This window comes from Tympanuchus pallidicinctus, unplaced genomic scaffold, assembly GCF_026119805.1.
Source record: "Tympanuchus pallidicinctus isolate F22 unplaced genomic scaffold, pur_lepc_1.0 scaffold8, whole genome shotgun sequence".
Taxonomy (NCBI): Eukaryota; Metazoa; Chordata; class Aves; order Galliformes; family Phasianidae; genus Tympanuchus; species Tympanuchus pallidicinctus.
This window is the reverse complement of record NW_026294802.1, coordinates 42,296,340-42,313,256: the sequence shown is the minus strand read 5'-3', so window position 1 is coordinate 42,313,256 and position 16,917 is coordinate 42,296,340. Positions and strand designations below refer to the sequence as shown.

The 16,917-nt window shown below is 37.4% G+C and overlaps 1 protein-coding gene across 5 annotated transcripts in view; it reads left to right on the top strand.

Annotated features, from left to right (window-relative positions):
• The first annotated feature begins 10,697 nt into the window (after positions 1-10,697).
• POT1 (protection of telomeres 1) overlaps positions 10,698-16,917 on the top strand; it is a 60,711-nt gene continuing 54,491 nt past the window's right edge. For 2 of the 5 annotated variants that reach the window (XM_052667769.1, XM_052667768.1), the window contains exon 1: positions 10,732-11,000. Coding sequence is in view for 3 of the 5 variants with exons in the window: in XM_052667770.1 (XP_052523730.1) it covers positions 10,698-10,811 (114 nt within the window). In the remaining 2 variants the exon portion in view is untranslated. Of the gene's footprint in view, positions 11,001-13,049; positions 13,199-16,917 lie in introns of all 5 variants that reach the window. The other 3 variants (XM_052667767.1, XM_052667770.1, XM_052667766.1) reach the window with 3 other exon arrangements.

The following is a 16,917-nucleotide window of genomic DNA, read 5'->3' as shown; positions in this document are numbered from 1 at the left end:
CTTTCATGTCAGACATTATTTTGTCAGACTGCCCTTCTGCTGCCATCTCTCACACAGTAACAAAGTAATGGAATAATGGCAGGAAGGCGCAACCTCTACTGCCATACCACCACCAACCACCTCATTTCATGTGCCAAAATGATGCTATAAGAGACATTAATTTTGGAGCAGCCCTTGTAAATATATCACACACTGCTGGCTCTTTGTGCAACATGTAGTGCTTTTCCTGAGTTGTGGAACTTAACTGCCTGTGCCGGCAAGGTTTTTGGGGGTTTTCTGCAAGATTTTGTCATGTGCCATCTGTAACTCATCCAAAGACTTCCTGGGTGTGTTACTGGAGTTAGAAAATTCCAGTGAAGGTTTCCAACAGCTAGTTTTCATGCAGCCACTGTATTTCCCCAGGATAACAGTGATTAGGAGCAGGTTTTTCTGTATCAGCTGGTGGCAGGATCCAGAAATATTCTCAGTAGATTTAATTTACTAGCATAATTCTCAAGTTCTCATCTTCCCTTAGTTTTTACCTGATCTCTGTAAAAATCCCTCTGATCTCCTATAACCCAGAACTAGTAATACTATGTTCAGATAAAATAAGTTGGATTTTTCATACTTCTTTTTAGTAACAGAAAATAGAAAGGAGAATGTTATGGTTCTTGTTGGCAAAAACTAGCAATGATCATTTCCTGTAGCTGTTTTCAGATGATGAGCAGAGTGAACAGTGTACTCACATACAGGAAATCATTGAAGGCTTTGTGAACAATCTACTTCACAAATTGCAAGCTGGAACAAGTATCTGGGATGCAAAGAAAGTAAAAAAAAATCATCCTTATATTATGCAGCATTTTTCATCTCAAACAACATCAGGGTTTGGGAATTTACAAGCCTGCCAGGTGAAACAGTCAAATTGATTTCCTGAAAAGTGTTTTGAGAAGAGTGGTTCAATTTGTCAAATTTGGTAGTTCTCTTTGCTGACAGAGAAATGTCTGGTGTAGTAGCATAAATCAAACTACCTCCAGTAATGTTTGTATGCATGTAGCAAGAACAAAAGGATTTTGTTATTACCCTCTCTGACACATAACAGGCACAGCAGAACCAAGCATGCAGGTTAGTGCCAAGGCTATGAGGCAAAAGCAATTCTATAAAAGATTGAAAAACACATTTCTAGTCCTGTTTGTGTCATAAATCCTTCAAGGACTTTTGTGACTTTGTGAATATCAATTGCACATCTCTGCCCACAGAGAGCAGTCTCAAGCTCATACTTCTGCTTACAGCTGAAAAAGAGTCCTGCTGATTTGGTCAGCACTAAAAGATCACTTACAGTCCTCTGAAGCAACACCGTGTTCGCTGCTCTGCTAAACAAGTTTGCTTTGTCTCTGTAAACAGCCCGCTGTTGTTGGTCAAAAAAGCCAATGCAGTTCTCAAAAAACTGATCTAATCACTCCATGCAAGATACCACCAAATCAATACAGAAAACGGTGAAAAAAAAAAGTTGGCATTCCTCCAAATTTCTGCATCATATCATGCAACGCAATGCACTGTCAATATAGGTTATCTCATTTGATGACGTTTAATGATCACAGTGAGACTTAATTCTACCTTGGAACTCCATAGATTCAGACGTGTTATATGTGTTTAAATTTTTATTTTTCTTTTTCACTCTTTTTAGATAATTTTGTTTCTTACAGCTTTTGGCAACTGTTAAAACATTGACAAAATCAATTTGAAAAAAAAAACCAAAACCCACAAATCATATATAAATAGAAAGCAGGAGAGAAAACCTACCTTTTTTTTTTATTTACTGCTGTTTATATTCCAATAGTTTAATATCCTGTTCTTCTCTGCAAGAGGGAAATAAAAATAATGAAAACTGTTAAGTTGAAAACTTCTTTGCATCACAACTTCAAAAGGATAAAAATATTTGAGTAATGCAGGACTGAAATTGTTTATCCAGTCAGCAAAATAAGTGGGTTTGTTTTTATTGCCTGCTGAAGTGCTTGAAGTTAAAGGCTGTATTCTCCTCATTTTTTGAACACACATGCCAAGAACTTACAGATATGGACCAAACACATCCTCAAGGAAAGTTTGTTGAAGCACTGTTTTGTTTTTTTTTTTCCTAGATCAGCGAGATTTTCTGAGGTAAGTCTGCTGCATGGCAACGGTTGTTAGATAATTTTTAATGAAGCCTTCCTGTTACCTTCCAGATTCCTTTCTTTCATTGAGATTTAAAAATAGCTTGCACTATTTCTGAATTAGTCACATTTTAAGCCAACTCTGGAAGTTTCCTTGCAGGTCTCTCAGAATTGTTTCCTGCACAGAAATGTTGACTTCATGAACTGTGAAGAGACGGAAGAAACTGACAAATTTTTCAGGCTTGAATTGGAACATAAAGACAGATTTCTTCATGAAATAAATCATGTGAAATCCATTTCCAAGGAGACATTTGACAAGCTGTCAAGATATTGGCTGGACAAGCATTGGGTAGCACCACACAGGAGTGAGACAGTGACAATGGTGAGGAAACATGTCATTTCAGCTCTGTATTCTATTTCTTGAGAACCAGATGTCATCAGAGAGAAATCATTCTTCCTGTCAGATTGATTTTATGTACTAGAACTCTACAGGCTGACCATTTCAAAGATGCACATTCACAAAATGTAAATTTTGAGCCCAAAGTATGCAGACTCCTTTCACAACCAATGGTGAGACACACAGGTGATTACTTTCATGAGTTCACTCATCTCTTGGGTTCTTGTTGGACCATTTCCCTAGTCTGTCAAAATCCCTCTGAAGGAGAGACAACACACAACCACTTCTCCCAGTTTTTTATCGTATTCAAACTTACTGAGGGATACACTCTGTGCTGTTATCCTGGCCGTTAAGGAAGATGTTACATTGCACTGGACCCATGATTAACTCCTACATCTCTATCTGTCCTCCCACACGATTTTGTCCTGCTGATTACACCAGCTGATTAGACCAGCTGCTCAGCCAGTCTTTATTCCAGCTGTCAATTGTCTCTGAATATATAAGAAATAGAGTTGATAACCCTAATAAAGTCAAGATAAACTAAAGTCAAGTCTCCACAAGCAAGCTTGTCACCCCATTGTAAAGGGTTATCATATTGGTTAAGTATGATTTCCCACTTCAGAAATGCATGCTGACTATTCTCTACAACCTTTTTGTCTTTTATATGTTTGGAAAAGGTACCCAGGAGGATTTGCTCCATCTTCATCCTACTTCAACATTCACAGGTTCATCTACCACAGCAGGTATTCAACAGTACTCTTTAACTAAAGACAAGTCTTAGTTCCTCCCATTGGTCTTACCACCTGGAATTCCTCTTACCAATAAAGACAGTCAAAGGGGGCACTGACTAACTCAGCCATCTCTAGTCTGCTATCACTATGTTTTTTGTCATCGTGCCTTTTGTCACCCCAGCAACATGCATTTTCCTTAGTCTTCCTTCTGCTGCTGATACATCCAGAGGTCCTTCTTGTTGCCTCTCATGTCCCTTGCCAGGTACAGTTCCAAGTGGGCTTTAGCTGTCCTCCCTTTCAGTGACTGTTTTTATTCAGAGGGATTGAACTCTCAGAGAGAAACATCAGACCAGGACATATCAGCTGTATGTCAACAGGGCTTCCTTTTCCAGGAAATTTCTCAGGAAGTATTTTGGCCAACTTTCTGCACAGCAGCAGTATAAGCTGTTCAGAACTGAGATCAACATCTAAATTCATAATTTAAGTTTCTAAGTTCAAATTCAATATTCAACATTTCTGGAGACAAATAAGAACAGTTAAGTATTGCTAACCTTCATTAGAAATCTCCCTGGGAATGAATAGTTTACAAGTGTGATCTTTCCTTCCTTTCCACCTCCGCTTGAAAAAAATACGAAGTTAGGACACAGACAAGCATGTGCGTATATGGCAGGCTTTATTGCGCATGTTACATCTCCTGCACTTTAAAATCCTGATGAAAAATGATGAACATTTTTCCAACAGTATTAAAGAGTATCATTATTTTTCCATTGATTTAAAGGAAAGGTATTATGTTAATTAGAATCATGGCCTCATCTGATGAGCTCTGACATCTCACAAGATGCACCCTTACTTAATATCTTTTGGGTTTTTATGAGAGCCTTATAAAATAATAAATTCTATGGGGGGACTCTTCTGCTTAAGAAATCAATAAACCTAAGACGTAATTGTTAGTCTCCTCTTTCTTGAAGTTCTTAATCATCTATGCTCTGAGGAATATTGTATTTGTATTTTTTAAACATCTTGCTTGCGAAGAAAATGTTAAATGTCTCTTTTAGCGTTTCTCATAGTCAACTTTTTCTCATCATATTCACTTTCTACCTCACTTTCCATTTCATTTTTTCATATTACTTTTGTTTGGACTTCTACACAGACACGCCTGTGACAGCTAAATAATTCATATCAGGACTGCTTATGATTCCATAAATATCCACTAATTTCTGATATCTCACTTTGTATAGAGGTCCTGAATCAGTTCTCAGGTAATAATAAGCAACACCCATTGATATTGGTGGAAGCTGTGCTCTATCATAGGTTATCATCTTAAGTGGTACTGTTAAATTAAACATTTCCTAAAAAATGTTTTCTGACATATAAGAAATGAAGACTTTTAACATTCCAAGCAGTGTGTGATACGTTCTTTTGCAAGTACACTATGTGCGGAAATCAATTTATATTTCAGTTATTATTATGTTATGAGTAGAATGATGGTAGTAAACAGACTACCAATTCATCAGTGTCTAACCCTAACCCTACCAAATCATCACTGTATTACTACTGTCTTGCCTGGATCTTCGTGATTTTCATCTCTGCATCTTCCACAGTACCCATGCCCTAAGAACTCTGCAGAAAACCTTCTCCATAGAGGCCAAAACACTGACCCTCAGATTACAGAAACTCTTGACTTCTTCTGTTCCTTCTCAGATACCAAGAGTTTCATGAAACTTCAATGAAGAAGGCTAGGTGAGTTAAAAGGCAGAAGTAATAGGCAGGGATGGTATTTTCAGTGTTTAAAGACATTTACAAAGTAATTATCCTTAATCACTATTGCATTCTTTTCCTGAAATGATCTCATTTTGTGATTTCCAATATCATTTAACCAAATACACTAGCTGCAGGGTATTTGAATCCTCTGAAATGGTTATTGGATATTGCTCCAATGAAGTTAATGACCTATACTTTTTTTTTTCAATCTTGTCCACCACGGTTCATGTCTTCTGGCTTTTTTTCCCTCCTGACTTTTTCTCATACGTGGAGACTAGTTTGTGTCAGACTAACAGGAAAATGCACAGATAACTCACTTAGAAATTTGACCGGTGATGCTGCCATTGTTCAATTTGCTGCTCTTTTAAAGTTATGTCTCATCAGGCTGACCACATTACCTCACTGCCCTTTTTCCTCTCCCAATGTTTTTCTTTTGTCTTCTGGCTGAAAGAACTGTCAGTAGGTGTTACTCCCTTTACTGTAATTTAGTTTTAGTTCTTATTTTCTACTGTAATAAAAATAATGAATAATAATCAAATTTGTCCACTCAGAGATATTTAGAGCAGAATGTCAAAAGAAATGATAAATTATTTTTTTCTATTACATAGCAATGTCTGTTGAATATCAGGTAATCTCTTCAGTACAATGTGGTTTTTGTTCTCATTTTCTACTGTAATAAAGATAATAATCAAATTTGTCCACTCGGAGAGAGATTTAGAATTGCATGTCAAAAGAAATGATAAATTATCTTTTCTAGTACACAGCAATGACTGTTGAATATAAGCTAGATCAGACCAATAAAGTACATATCTCATACAATATTTATTTAAATTAAAATCCACAGGCTGAAGTGGATTTCCCATCAGTGAACCTGTTGGCACCTCTGTGAATGCGTATTTAAGAAAGAAAAGAAAATGCTGGCTAACGGAGGAGAGAACAGGGGGATAATTAGGGAATAGAGATGGAAACAGAAAGAAAACACCATTTCTAACACAAAGGTGAGAGGGGCAAAGGTGGTGGAGATGTTGCTGAAGGGCTGTGACACCCAGGAGACCCACAGCACAGTAGAAGAAAAGAGCAGAAAGGAACGGGTGATGAACAGAAACGTCTATGCCATGACATGTTCTCAGTGGGAAACGTCTATGCCATGACATGTTCTCAGTGGGAAAAGGAGGGATTGGATCTCACTCCCATTCTTTCTATTTGCTCCCTAGTTAGTTGAGGGTGAGGAGAATGAATGAGGCAAGGTGGGTGCTTGGTTGCCAGCCAGGGCCACCTCACCCCAATCTTTCCAGTAGCTATTTTTTTTTCTATTGTTCCTGACCTCTTCACCAGTCCCTACCCTTAAAATGAAATTAACTTCCACTGAAGAATCTATCGATATAAGTCAGAGTAGCAAAAACTCACACAATCCTCACTGTTCTAAGTATTTTAGAAATAGTCTGACATTTGATAAGACATATTTAGACGTGGTGTGTTTGATCAATTATGATGTTCTGTGAACAGAATCACAGAAAAAATATTCATATTAAAATAGCAAATAAATCCTCATATTCACCGTGGTTAAGAAAAACGTGACTACTTGAGTGAGCCTGAAGAAATGTCCTGTTTTCTTAAAGTATGCCTAGATCCCTCTGAACACCATCTCTACAGCTGTAAGTGATATCAACATTAATAATAATATGCAAACAAATTTATCTTCTCTAAGAGAAGACTGTGTTGGCAAGTGTTGCAAGCTCCAAATTTGGTGTTCTTTTTTGCATCTTTAGGTAGGCTTGACTGCTTTCTTAAAGACACTGAAATCAGAATCAGGAAGCCTTGTTCATACTCGTTGCAAATTCAGCATCCAACTGCAATTTTTCAAAATAATGAGATGTTTGGCTGAACACCTAAATTTAGTCAGTACTGGTGAAATTATGATGTATCAGAAAACATTGCTAACAATGTTTATTGCTTTATACTACTAATCGAATTATCAAATAAATTAATAAAAACTATTTTAAAAGCACAGCATTTCTTCCTGAGATATATGAAAGATGACAGTTAAGCCAATAACACTAGAACATTCAAGGCACAAAACTGAAAGGCACCGTCAATACACAAAAAAGAAAGAACAAAGAATTGATGTGGCATGAAAATGTGACAATGAACAATGATAGAAGATGTTGTAAAATTAAACTAAATGATAGTTTCTAAGCATTTATTAACCACATTCAAACAGACGCAATGAACAAATGCTAAGCCACAAAAAGCGGCATATTCTAAATATCTATTTCATGGTCTGCACAGGAAAAGACTCCCTGACTGGTTCCTGACTACTGGTCTGTTTGGGTTCAGGCAAACAGCTTTGAATAATGCTATCTGAGAAAAACACAGCTTTAGCAAGTGAATAAACTTGAATTAGATAAATGTTTTATATAAAATCTTAAAGAATCATAAAAAAATGAGTTGATCATCAAAAAATGAGCTGAAGTGACCTTAAGAGGATAACTTACCCATCCATCTACTCTGAGACAGATCAGCTAGTCAAACTAAATCTATTAATCTGGTACAAAAAAATCCACACATCAATGCAAATTTGGGGAAAATTATTCCACACCTCAACACTTTATTTTTCGTCAGAAAGTCTACCTAATGTGAATAATCATTTTGGAATTTAAGCTCATTAACTTCCTTTTTTATATACCTTGGATAAAGAGAAACAATTATTTCTTCTTTAGTTGCATTTTTGTTGTATCCTACATAACTCCACATGAGAAAAAATGCCCTTGACTTCAAACTAAATAACCCCAGGTCTCTCCATCCATCTTCGGAGGTCAGGTTTTCTAAGCCTCTCATCATTCTCACTGGGATCCTTTCAACTTTCTCCAACTGACCTATGTTTTTCTTGAAGTTTTATGACAGAAATTGAACACATTACTTCAGCTTGTGAGAGGCCTTGGACAGGAAGGTTACTTTATGTATCTTACAGGTTGTATATGTCATTTATTCTTCTTCAGAACAGAATGACACGGCTGACTCACATTCAGCTGTGAATCAGTCCTTTTTTTCTGTAAATGGGTTGCCATTTAGCTGGCCCTTTATCTCTAAATGTTTATGCAGCCGATTATTTTTGCTTAAGTGTATTATGTTTTGCTTGTCGCTCTTGAATGCATAGTATTTTTTTAAATAATTTTCTTGAATTTGTCCAAATGCTTTTGTATTACAACAAGGAATCAACATCTTCAGTACATGACATTTTTTGAGAGCTTTTCTTCAGATTACCATGCTTCCTAGGTGTGCTGAATTTTGGACACCACAGCAACATCTTTGTCGCCAAAGATGTCAGATCATACAGGTATATTCTTATAATTCTGGAGGTTCTGAATGTCTGTTTTGACAGCATTATGAAAATTGAGCCTGTTAGCTCTCAGTTAAAGCTGAGTAGTTTACTAAATGAGCTCTTAATGCAGCTGAAGAATCCTCACTCTTGCAAAATTTCAGGTGGATTTAAGTCCCACCGAGTCCACATTAGAAAATGAGGATCACACTATTGAGGATTCACTTAAAAAACTGGCCAGTAATGGATGAACTCACAAACACTCTTAAGCAAGCACTAGAAGTAAAGATGAGTGCATCATCACTAAGCTGTTTTATCTGGTGTTATCTTAAAGATTAGAAGTCTTTCCTCTTTATTCAGTTGTTGATGGACGCTTATTCATTTCATCTAAGGTCAAACCCCCAAAAGTATACTTCAATATTTTGTATATATATATATATATATGTATGTATTTTTATATATAGTGTGTACCATGTTTTGGAAAATGCTGTTTTGTTTCTCTTAGCCTAACAAAATACACTGATTAAATAATTGGAAGATTGAAGACAAGCATATTTATAAAAATATTTTAAAGTAAGGAGGTCAGTCAGTCACCACAGATAAAGTCCTCTTTAGTTTTTCTTAAAACACTTAAGTTAAAGAGGTTAAAAGCACGGGACTTTTTCATTTCAACGTGTCTCACTGCATTATAGATTAATTCCAGTTCTAGAGGTCTTAGTGTATTTTGTTAATCTAGTGGAGTGGAGACTGGCTTTTTTGTTCTCTATTAGGTTGTTAAACGCTGAAGGATTCTACTTCATAGAATTCCACAGCGAGGACAGTGATGCCTGTGATAATAACCAAAGTTAGACATTCATTCCTGAAAGAGAATATTTTCAAAATAAACTGGTTCATAAAGAAAAATGATAATAATAATTCTCAGGCTTTAGCACATATCAGAGGAAAGCCATTGCATCAGTTAATGAAAATAACAGAGCAAGAAACAATTATTTTGCAGGTAACACTTGAATGGCTCTTGCAGAAATAATTCTATTTATCTGCGCTCACACAATTGGACCCTTAAATAAGTTCTTTAATGACTTCCTTGAAAATATAAGCCTAGTTTCCTATCTGCCATTTTATACACCTGAAGCAGACTTACCAAAACTCACACACAAAAAATGACATGAAAAGACTTCTCTGATATGAAGTTTAAAAAAAACCCAAATACTTCAGTAGTACCATATTCATTTTAACTATCTTCTATGTATGAACACTGCATATTTTTTTTTGTTTATTCTGTTGAACAGATATTCTTGGTTTTATTCCTGCGTTTGAAATGAAAGAAAAGATCATTATGTCAAAAATGTTGGGGATTCCTTTCATTATCCTATTCCCAAGACATGCATCACACTAGCAGGTCAACTTAGAGAGAAATAAGCCTTTATGCATCAGTGAAGAAAGTACTAACCTCTGCAGCTGGTCAGACAGGTGAGGTGTTAGGGTAAAATACAGTCTTTTCACATTCTTAAAGCTAAGGAGTATTTCATGTAATGAAATTTAATGAAAAACAGCTACAAGTACCCATTATTTCTCATTTCTACAGAAAGTTGTTGGATGGCTCACTAGAAAATAAAATCCTATTGCTAAGCAAATTACCTAAGAACACTAAGCAAGAATATTTAATGAGTGTATTCAATTTAGAAAAGAAGAAAGTTTCAAATTTAACAACAGCAAACAAAAGTCTAATTTTCAGTATCTCTAATGATTCAGTGGATAGGAAAGCTTTGAAAACAATGGAAAAACTAACAATGACTTTCAACAGCTTTGGGTCAGGTTCCAAACTTTAAACCAATTACAATAACTCTTCATATGCTGTTAATGTCTATCTTAATGCTCAAAAACCCTGTAAATTTTGAAGCAGCCAGCAGGCTGCTATTGTCTGAGTTGGAAGCAATCTTCAAAGTTTATCTAGTCCTACTCCCTGGCAATGAATAGAAACACCTGGACACAGCTACATGATGCTGTGCAGAGCCTCCTCCAGCCTGACACTGAATGTTCCAAGGACAGGGCAGCAGCAACTTAACTAAATGAACTCCAAAAAAGCATAGAGAGGGAATTGCAGTGGAAGAACAGCACAGGTAGGAAAAGGAGAAAATCATTTCCTGCGGGATTTTCTGGCGAGAAGAAGCAAAAAAAATGAAATCAGAGCCAACCTCCCAGGACTACAGAAACCAGAAGCTACTGAAAAGCGAACACCGCCCCACGCCGCCACTTTTCCCTTTCCTCCCGCCCACCCAAGACCGCCCCGCCGGCCTTCCCGCGCTGCCCGCCCCCTCTCGGGCCGCGGTTGAGGGCAGCGCTTTCCTGCCTGCTCACAGCGCATGCTCTTACTACCCATCGGCACGGGCAGTACGCATGCGCGGATCCTCGCTGTGGGCAGCGGGCGGAAGTGGGAAGGCGGTGCGGCGGCGGCCCGTTCCTTGCCGCCCTCTCGAGCAGGTAGCGGCGGGACGCGGATTTGTGTCCTCACCGAGGGCTGAGGGGAGGAGTGCAGCTGCCCTGTGCTGCCCGGACTAGGTTCTGCTTTCAGCGTGAGCCCATGCACTTCTCTTCTGCTTGAACTGCCCCGCAGCCGTTCTCTATGGAGACCGAGTCCACGCTGTGACAGATACAGTGTTATAACGGTTAGAAGTATCCATATATATGCTATTATTTCTTTTCTCCTAATCCTGTTTAAGCTAGTTTGGCTCTGAGTGCTCAGAAGAAAAACGTTTACATCATCAGTGCTAATAACCTTGTAGTTCTCATACTAAAGTAACGCACCCAGGCCATTGGTTTTAAACGTTGTGCTTTCTGGCAGTTGTTGGCTTAATGGTAGTCCTCACAGTTCGTGCACTGAGCTTCCTCTCTCTGCCTTCACAAGAAATGTAGTTCTGCTGCTTCTCAGGGCTGAAGTGCTGCTGATAATGGCAGTAACAGAACATTTTCCACCAGAAATGCATAGATTTGGCCTGTTAAGCTGTACAATTAGTAGATTACAAGTTGAAATGAATAAATGAGTTTGTATTAATCTGTAAGAATTCTAATTGTATGATAGTAGTCAGCTCTGTTAGAGCAAAAATGGGCTGAACTTACTGCTGTTCATGTGCCCCTGAAGGCTTGTGCCAGCACATGCTAAAGCCCAGCAGCCAAGGGAGTGGGGTGTCATGCTGCTCTCTTGGCTTTTCCTTTTGTTTAGTTAGACGATGTCATGTTTTTTCCTCAGGTTACAACATGAGGGGAAAGAAACTTCCAGACTAGGTCTTTCTTCTTAAGATGTCCTCTTGGTTTTATTAAAACTGCAGTAGAACAAAAGATTGCTCCTGTCGATGATGGGAGGATTGATCCAGGTTGTAGGACTTCTGTTTGTTTAATGGTTTTTATGAGAAAACTGAACAGAAACTATAATACATTACTGTCTCAACATACACGTTTGTGTTAAAGGTGGACCATTGCATTCTTCAGACTTGTTTTAGATCTTGCAGAGTGATCCCAGATATTGTGCTGAGACCTTTGTGTGTTTGTAGGGGCTTCAGAAATATACCGTTTTGGCTCCCCCCATCAGTTACATGCTAATGTTCTTGGCTGTTATGTCATTCTTCATGGCATTTTGGTGAGATTTCCTCTGAGTCCACAAAATAATGCATTTATTCTCTGATTTGGAGAGTGACTTAAAGCACATCTCTGCAAGTAGCATCTGCTTTGATAGATAAGGAAGTTCCTTGTGCCTTAAACTGCTATAGCTTGTCCCAAAATGACATTAATCCTCTTTATGGTATTTTCAGTGAAATGTTTCTTGTTACAGAGAAAAAAAGTAATCTTTCCAGTTTATCTATTGCTTCTTGAGATTTCTTTATTTTTCTGCTTCAGAGCTAATCTCATTTCTGGAAAGAGAGTACAGAAGAACAATCTATTAGTTGCAGTAATGCCTAAAAGTAGGACCCATAGTGTATGCACACCTTTGACTTGAACAAAAGCTAATAGGTTGGATGGGTCTGTGTAATCCAGTTAGAAATATAATTCTTTTTTATCCCATGCTGGATAATCTGTCCTGGATTAATGTACTGTTAGAATAAAATGGATGCAACTTCGGTTTCCTCCCGCTTGAACTTAATTCTAGGGTCAGGATGAAGAGTATCAATGGACTTATTTTCCAGTGTTGTTCTTTTCATGATTAAGAGCAGTTGCATTATCACACTTGCAAGGGTCTGCAAGGTACTTCTATTGTCTGTAGTATGTATTTCATATTCTGACTATTTTGGTATAAGCAGTAAGTAGTGAAGGTTGTCTTACATCTCTTAGGATTGTATTATGAGCTCTTGTTTTTTCGTTTGTTTTGAAATGTCTTTTGACTCCCCTTCTGAAGATAATAACAGAATTGTATGTTTCAGAGAACTGGACATGGAAGACAAAAGTGATGGACACATTCAACAAATAAATGCAGCATGCAGTTCTTCCTTTGTAATCTCTTTGTCATATTTTTGACTAAATGCTTGTTTCCCTTGATCTGGAGTGGGGAAAAAAAGTAGGACATTAATTGTGATTGTCTTTATGTTATTTTCTTTATATTACTGGTTCCTTGTATCTACTCAGAGGTACGAAGTCTTATGAGTGATAATTCCATTACTAGTAAACTGAGTTATTTATAATTTGCTATGATTGTAAAAATTCAGTTGATCTTCATAGCATCCTAGAGATTGTTAAAAAGCATTTTCCAAAAGAATTCAGCAACCTGTATATCCAGAATGTATGTGAAGTGATTCTAACAGGAGGCTGACTTGACCTATCTGTCATGGCTGGTGTGTTTTCAACTGCAAGAATGCCCTCTAGACTGTTACAGCATGTTGGTATATTTAATTTAACATCAGCAGTACACGAGAGTGTTTTTGTGTGCCTGCAAGCTTGCAACCTGCAGTTTTCTGTGTTGAAAATATTGTAGAAAATTTTTACCCCCTTACTATGCTAGCTGAAGTGTAAGATTTGCTGTTTTGTGTTTCTTAGAGATACGTGGAGGAAGATCAGAAGTAGTGATTAATCTTATGATGATAAGAACAAATTTATACTTCTTTACATTTCTGTACATTTCTTCTTGCATGTTTCTTAGTAAGAAAAATATTGCTTGCTTTTCTGTTGTTATTCTCTCATTCATGCTGTGATATTGTTCACATCAGTTTTGTTTGTGACTGTGTGGTGTTAAATGCATTTGCCACTGCAGCTTGTGTTGTCTTAATGATTTGCAGTGTGCCTTAAAGGATTATAGAGCTAATCTGAGAGTTCAAGTTCTGGTGTGGGTTTTTTTTTTTTTTTGTTTGTTTTTTTGTTGTTTGTTTGTTTGTTTCCCCAAACACATTTAAGATCTTTTTCTTTTAGTTTTAACAAAAGTTTAAAAAGCCTGGAGGGGGGGAAAAAAAAAAAGAATATGACTTTCACAAAAGGACTTCAATGCTCAGGCTCTGCCTAACACCCTGTCTTGCAGTATTCAGTTCAAAAATTACAGTCTTTAAACCACATCTAAGCTACTGCTTGATTCTGTAAGTGCTTAGGCTTTTGGTTATATACTTTAACACTAAAGTTACCAGGCTCTCAAAGCTTGTTTCTGAGGTGTGTTGCAAGTAAAATGGAAAGCTAGTTCTTTTGCCTTCTGTATGAATTGATGAAAGGACTGTGAGCCTGACAGCTTTTCTTGTGCCTGCACCCGAGACAGCTTCTTAGCTTCCTAAATGAGGTCTGAGATTGTTAAAGTTAAGCTGCAAGAGAAAAGGAATGAGGTGGAGTCCTTCTTTATTAAAGCTTAGTATTTTATTGTAGCATACTGTTTTCTTTCTGAACCTCGAGATGGAGACATCCTATGATTGCATTATCTTGGTGGGACATGTCTCAATGCATCCAAAAGAACAAATTCTAAAATTGCTGCTTATTTTTGTTGAAGGTTAACCTTTGTTTAAAGCTTTTTCTACTAGGCAGTTGTTCTCCAGTGTACTGTGGTTTAGGTGTTTTATATGCTTTTGGAACATATGTTAATATTCCCTAGACAATTAAGATAGAACTATTGGATTATAGTAGACTGTTCTACTGTCAGAAATATAAAAGTTAGAAAATCAGGTAAAATTAGGTAGAAAGACAGTTAAGGGGTAGAGCAGAATGTGGAAAGTTCAGCCCATAGCTGTCTTCAAAGTTACATTTCACTTAGTAAGCAAGTGGTGAATGATCTCTTTTTCTCTCTCCTGAATTCACATGCAAGATGAAATCATTTACATAATTCTTTGATGGCTAAACTTATTAAGCCTTTACAGAGGCTGATCTGTATGTTTGTCACTTTTAGCTTTTGGAAGGCAATGGAGGTTTTTAGTTCACTGCCTTTTTCTTTCTGCTGTGTGTGTTTTGAACCCATCCACTTTTTCTGCTGTTTGAGGAGTGCCCCGTGATGCTTCCTACCTATCACAGCCTGATGAGTAATTCTGCAATGCCACTTAGAGAATTCTACAGCAGCAGACTCAGATTTGAAGGGATGTTTGTCAGTGCTACGCAGTTAGCCTTTTGAGAACAAGAGACACCTAGCAGACTTATTTTCACTGAGCTGCTGTTAACACTGAGGAGAGCACTACAGTCATCTGCATCTAGATTTGGGATGCCCGTGCTGTATCAATTTGATCTCGAAAATGTATTTCTGTGGGTCTTAGAACTACAGCATATACATGTGCATATACATGTGCACACATCCACATTAATGTCTTTATGTTTTAATTGCAGAGAACAAAAACCTGAGAGCGTCAGTGATTATTATTTAAAATACATGAACTTATTTTTACATGTATGGAAACTTAAGATTTAAAAAAAAAAAAAGAACACCACAAACCACCTTTGTTTTCAACTTGTATATTATTTACATAAATTACCTAAATTGTAGGAGTAAACATGAAGTAAGTAGTGGAAATAATATGGCTGCGTTCCACTGCATCAACTGACATATGGCTCCTTTTCATAAATTTTCCTTTCTAATCATAGAGAGGCTTGCAGAATATTTGTCCAATTGACATAAATGGCAAAATCTTTTGTCTCAAAAGAAAGCAAAGGGGCTGCAAAATTTGAAGGTGTTTTTTGAACCCGAATTTCTTTCTTTGTTTTGATTTAACAGCCATCTTTGAACTGTAACAAAATGCATCTTGCTGTTACACATCTCTGGGCAAAACAAACATCTCCGTAATTGCTCACGTACTGTAACTGCAAGAAATTTAAGACGTGTTAATTCATTATGTTGTACATCTTCCTAGCTCATTATAGTGCTGCTGAATGAAAAGTAATGTTACTGATTAACTCTGAAGTTCACTGTTTCTAGATGAAATAGATCAGATGAAATAAATTGTCATCCTGCTAGGATGTAGTACGAAGTAGAATCATGGAATGGCCTGGGTTGAAAAGGACCTCAAAGATCATCTAGTTTCAACTGCTATGTGCATGGTCACCAACCAGCAGACCAGGCTGCCCAGAGCCACATCCAGCCTGGCCTTGAATGCCTGCAGGGATGGGGCATCCACAACCTCCTTGGGCAGCCTGTTCCAGTGCATCACCACCCTCTGTGTGAAAAACTTCCTCATGATATCTAACCTAAACCTCCCTTGTCTCAGTTTAAAACCATTCCCCCTTGTCCTATCACTGTTCACCCTTGTAAACAGACATAAGTAGATACTTCCAACTGAAAAGTTTTTTGTTTTTGGTTTTGGTTTTTTTTTGGAGTTTTCTTGTCTTGTGCATGCTGAGGTGGAAGTTACAGAGGAAAAAAAAAAAAAAAAAAACCAACAACTTGCTGACCTAATGTATGTTGTGAGCAGGTAGGATGCATGGCACTGTGGCTTTGTTACTGACTGAGTACAAGTGGCTGTTAGTTTTTTCTAAATTGCTTTTGTGGTTCTGGGGTTCGATGACGGCTGCTGCAGTTAATTCTAGGGATTACTGCATTGCATCTTGAGATCAGTGCCAGGTGAGGCGGCCTATCTGTGTCTTGGGCAGCATCATGAATGCAAGTCCTCAGTGCAGGGATCTGCTATGTGACTGATTCTCACTAACAGCTTCCCATTATTGTAAGGACCTTTTACAGCCTTCTGGTGGTCTTTGCTTTCTGTAGTGTGTGGTAAGCCTAGTCAGTTAACATGCAGTAACTTAGCTGTTTTTAGTTTTGCAGAGTTGAAATCTTTCCTAAAGCACAAAATGTTCTGAAAAACAGAGCAGTACAAACATAATTTGTCACTTGTGCACCCTCTTCTCTAAATTGCTGAAATACTGTGATTGAGCTTGAGCTTTATGTCTGCTTTTCGTGGCAACATGATTCTGCTTTTTCCATTCAAAGTCCCTGCTTGCTTTCTAGCATGTATTTTGTATATAAAGTATTCATACTCTTTATCCTTTATATTCACCAGCTGCTATTAATCATGAGTAAAATAATATTTTGTTGCCATTTTCAACACAATGGAATGTTTTCAAAATAGTCATGGAGGTCTGTCAAATGTTATCAGATGTGTAGCAAATGTTACTGTCTCTTCCTGATGTATTTAATACTGAGACTGA